Consider the following 4,785-nt stretch of genomic DNA (forward strand, 5'->3'; position numbering starts at 1 on the left):
AAGGTTTATATATTTCCAAGCATTCTAAAATAAATACAAAGAACGTGGCAAGTTTGGCACAATCAAATCAATAATATCAAGAAATACTGAAACCTGTGGGACAAACTCTTCAATAACTACAGCTAGGTCACTAATCTCAGCAACTTTAAGATAATTAAAATTATCAGTATAAATTAAAATATACTTCTAGAAACCATAAGGTTGAAGATACAAACTAAAAAGTGAATTATTCAGTACAACTCATAAAACACTATGTCAGTAATGGGGAAACTTAAAAATATGAGAGTTGTCCAGTTCTAGGAGGCAGAGAAATTTGCTCAACAGAAATATATAACAGGGACAGACCAAAACTAACTACCCTGTTAAAAAATTCTTTCTTTATTTTTAAAAATATACTAACTAGAAATTAACAGAAATGAAAGAAATAAAAAGATACCAGACATGTTTCAGACAAAAGTTGGTTTATAGTACAGCTTTCTTTCAGGTCAATCATTCCTGCAATTGTAGAAAAGTTTGTAAGTTAAAAAAAAAAAAAAAAAAAAAAAACACGGAAAGAAAACTGCAGTGGTGGTTGAGAAGCATTACAACAGCAGTAAGGCATGGTGTTATAGATGGATATGAATAAGAAAACAAAATAGTTGGCTTTTGAACTGCCAACATTGACAGCAAATTCCAAACAGTAAGCTCATATGGACAAAATATGTTTATTTATTTAAAAATTAATGATCCAATTATTTCTAATAATTTGTAGGTGTGATGCAAACCCAATCTACAATAGCAGGTGAAGATCCAGTCTGACTACATAAATGTCAAGATATAATTGCACTGAGGCGGAAAGGGTCACAAAATAGTAATTGACCAAAAACAGATGTTTGCCATAATGGGAATGGCTGAAAATCAGTGAGCTGCAGAAAAGCTGCCAAAGCAAATATCACTGGACTGCTAGGAGAGAAATATAAATCTACATACATAGTCAGGGTTTGAATGGGGAGGGGAAATATTTTTCAAGTCTATTTACAAGAAGAAAAGCTGTTACATCCCAACTCTAAATGCATAGAGGGATGTAGATAAGCAGTAGGGAATGTCCTCAAATATTAGGAACAGAGTTATTTCAATTAATCAAAATGTGGTAGGAATAGCGGAAGTGATCATCATGGGAGTGAGGGCAGCACTGAACAGGGTTAATAAAGCAGACTCACAGAATAATCAACAGATTTTCCCAGTCTTTTATGGTAACATCTGCTAAACAAATGACTGGTAAATAATCTGTTGTCTCCACATTTCTTAAGAGCTTTGTATTATCAATTTATAAATAAAACTATTACATCTGGAAAATTTTCAAAACAAATCAACTGCCACTTTCCACAATACAAAAATTAAGTTACCTGCTTTTTCTCTTTAAATAAAAATTTAACTTCAGACTTTTTGTTTGTTTTTTTCTTTTTTATTTTTCATGGTACATTAGACAAGAAATCTGGTGTTGCTGGGAGTAGATACCTATCATTCCATTTTTTGTTTTACTATTTCACTAGGTAAGCTTGAGTATTAAAAAAAAGTAGTTCTAAATAAAGTTGACAGGGAGCAATAAAAGCTAATTTTCTTTTGTATAGTAACTGAAAATAACTGGCAGTATGCAGCAGTTTCTGCATTGTTCTAAAACAGGAGCAACTGACTGTGATATATAACAATATCTGCTTGCACTGTAGTGTAATCAAAACAATATCAAAGGGACATAATCAAAAGCCCCAAAGAAAATAAATTAGAAAACTAACTCCCTGCCCTTGCTAAGTTTATTTGAAAAGAGAAAAAATGTAGATTCTTATAAATAAAGATCTTTTATAACACTTTTAATTATTGTTTTGAAAAGTCATATATTTAAAGACATTTACACACATTCACATATTTATGAGTATGTACATGTCTAGATATGTACATGTGTGTATATAGCCCTTAAAAGCTATTTCTTGGAGAGATCAGCATTAACATTCTTCTGTCTTTTGTATATAATCTTTGTTCATGCATTGAAATAAATAAGAGATAGGGAATAAAATAGATTAAAATAGAACTTGTTATAGCAGTTGAAGAGGAATGACAATATGGAAGGAATAAGAGAGATTGAGAGAAAGAAAGAGAAGGAGGAGGAGAGAAAGAATCAGAGGAAAGCAAAAGGGAGGGACTGAAGATATTTTCTTATATTTGTCTTTTTAAATGGTGTCTTGTTGCTGTTGTTGCAGTATGGGTGGGTGTGTTAGTTTAAGTATTACTTACAAGCTGCTAACAGCAACAGCTACAATGCAAATGGTGACCATCAGTCAGTAGCAGTAAGAGAACACAACACCAGTGGAGGACAGAGACGACTATTAACAATACAAACAGCCTCCCTCAACTGGAATCTCAAGAAAGAAAGAAAACAAAAACAAAAAGGGAAGAAACAAAATTAAAACAATGAGGGGGAACTTCATAGCCCAGGAACACAGATTTTTTTCTTTTTTTTTTATGCCTGATACAGAAGGTCCTTTTTTGACTTCCATAACCATTTTGAAAGCCAACCACACATCCTACTGTTTGGGCAGTAAAATCAACTCAAAATGGTACTAAACTGTAAAATGTTCACTTCTGTCATTGTAAACCATTTAGAACAATTAATAGTAGGAATAATGTGTTTTTGTGTGTATTGGTGTGCATGTATGTGTTTGCCTTTCTGGCTGTCTGTACTGGCAGTTTATAAACAGTTGCGCACAGCAGAACACAAAATGGATCATTGTTTTACTTCTTTAGAGTCAGTTTTGTAATTTTTGTTTACAGACAGTAGAAGACGAGTCAGTGGAATTAACAATGGTGTTCTCAAAGATCTGAATGCTGGAAATGATCCTTTGAAAATCTTGTTGTGTCAAGCACTTCCACCAGCAGCTCCTGTGGCCCCTTGAGGAGTTGCTGCATCATTAGCTGCATTGGGCGCTGAAGCACTTTCTGAGTTCACAGGCCCACCAGTAGAAGTTGAAGCTTCATCAGAATTGGCTTGTCGAGCATGTGGCGGGATCAACATATTACTAAGGTGTGGTTGAAAAACTGTCAACTCTGAAAAGAGAATAAACGAAGTGAAAAAATATTGTTCTTTTTATAAGAAAGTAAATTAAAAAAACAAAAAGATGATTTGTAAGACTGAAAAGATTACAAATTTATGACTGGGTACAAGTTATTAAAAACTTCAGTTGTTATATTGGAATTAATATTAGGCCTAAACAAAGAGATTGATAAACTTCTTTTGCTACAGAAAATGTGTAAGAATCATAAAATAGAGTAGGAGTGACTAGCCATTTCACTTCATTTAACTTCCCTTAAAATTAAAAGTTCCTTGCCTATTTTGACCAAGCAATAGGAATTCTTGAGACTATGGTAAGAAGTTACATCTGGAGACAGGTATGTTTGCTTTTCTTTAATTTTCTTTTCAAAATTTATTCAGCTATATTTCATTTACAACAGTAATAAATTAAGAAATATTATCATTAAATTTAAATTATAAATCAGCTGACTGCAAATAAAATCAATATTATATAGGGAAAGATATAAACATATGTAGCTGACATGCTTCAGAAATCTTTAAAAAAAATTGTGAAGTTTTACAACTTTATAAAATGACTGGACCATCTGCAGTATTTATGAAAAAAAAAAAAAAAAAAAAAAAAACTAACGCTGGGTTGATCATTTAAAAAACATCTATATATGTACTTTTTATGTGTATTAAGATTTAGATACTTATTTTATATAAATTTCAAATAAAAATACTTGTAATATTTACAATGTGATGAAAATGTTCCATTTCCATAATTATATAAATACAAAAGAGTTAAAATACTAACCTTGGGATGTAAAATTAAAAAGAGGAGGTAAATCTCGCCCATTAGGTAAGCGAGTACTTATATCCCTCAATTCATCAAAGAATGGATGAGCACAGGCATCGAGTGGAGAGATTCGAGAAGAAGGTGTATATTCCAACAACTTGCTCACTAACTGAATGGCTTCTGAAGGGGTGCGCGGACGAAACACCTGATTAAATAGTGACAATCAAAAGACAAGTTTAATACTAAACAATTAACTTAATTGAAAATAAGTACAGTAGAAAAAATATATATAGAAAACATCAATCATTGACAACACACACAATGCTACAATGCATAATTTTCCTTGTTTTTCAACAATAATTTTAGAAGTCAAAATTCTTTTCCATCCGTGATTTAAATAGAACCTTCTAGGATACTAGACAAGCCAATAAAGGAATTGCAACAAGATTGCTCAATCTATTAAAAATAGCAGTCAAATCTTGAATAAAACTTTGTTATCAATAACAACAAAGTAAAACGAAAATACATTGGACATAATACACAAGGCAATAATGGTCATAGCTGGAATGCCTCTGATCATAGGTCTGGTTGATTAGGCTTGAAATAGGGCTAAATAATAACACCAAAATAGGCTCAAAATATTTCATTGTGAATAATTCACAGAATATCTGACGCATGCGTACGAACAACCATGCTACATGGCAGTGAAACATGGGCTGTAACTGCTGAGGACATACGTAAGCTCGCAAGGAATGAAGCCAGTATGCTCCGTTGGATGTGTAATGTCAATGTGAATACCCGTCAGAGTGTAAGTATCTTGAGAGAAAAGCTGAACATTAGAAGCATCAGTTGTGGCGTGCAAGAGAGACGATTGCGCTGGTATGGACATGTGGTGAGAATGGATGAGGATAGCTGCGTGAAAAAGTGCCACACCCTAACAGTT

At 32.7% G+C, this 4,785-nt stretch overlaps 1 protein-coding gene across 1 annotated transcript in view; it reads right to left on the bottom strand.

Annotated features, from left to right (window-relative positions):
* Nucleotides 1-685: 685 nt before the first annotated feature.
* Nucleotides 686-4,785, bottom strand: part of LOC106867885 (glycogen synthase kinase-3 beta) — an 83,400-nt gene continuing 79,300 nt past the window's right edge. The window contains exons 8-9 of the mRNA XM_014912945.1: nt 3,861-4,047; nt 686-3,078 (exon numbers count right to left, since the gene is read on the bottom strand). Of these exons, the coding sequence (XP_014768431.1) occupies nt 2,891-3,078; nt 3,861-4,047 (375 nt within the window). The 3' untranslated portion in view covers nt 686-2,890. The remainder of the gene's footprint in view (nt 3,079-3,860; nt 4,048-4,785) is intronic.

Source organism: Octopus bimaculoides, chromosome 5, assembly GCF_001194135.2.
Source record: "Octopus bimaculoides isolate UCB-OBI-ISO-001 chromosome 5, ASM119413v2, whole genome shotgun sequence".
In the NCBI taxonomy this organism is placed as follows: Eukaryota; Metazoa; Mollusca; class Cephalopoda; order Octopoda; family Octopodidae; genus Octopus; species Octopus bimaculoides.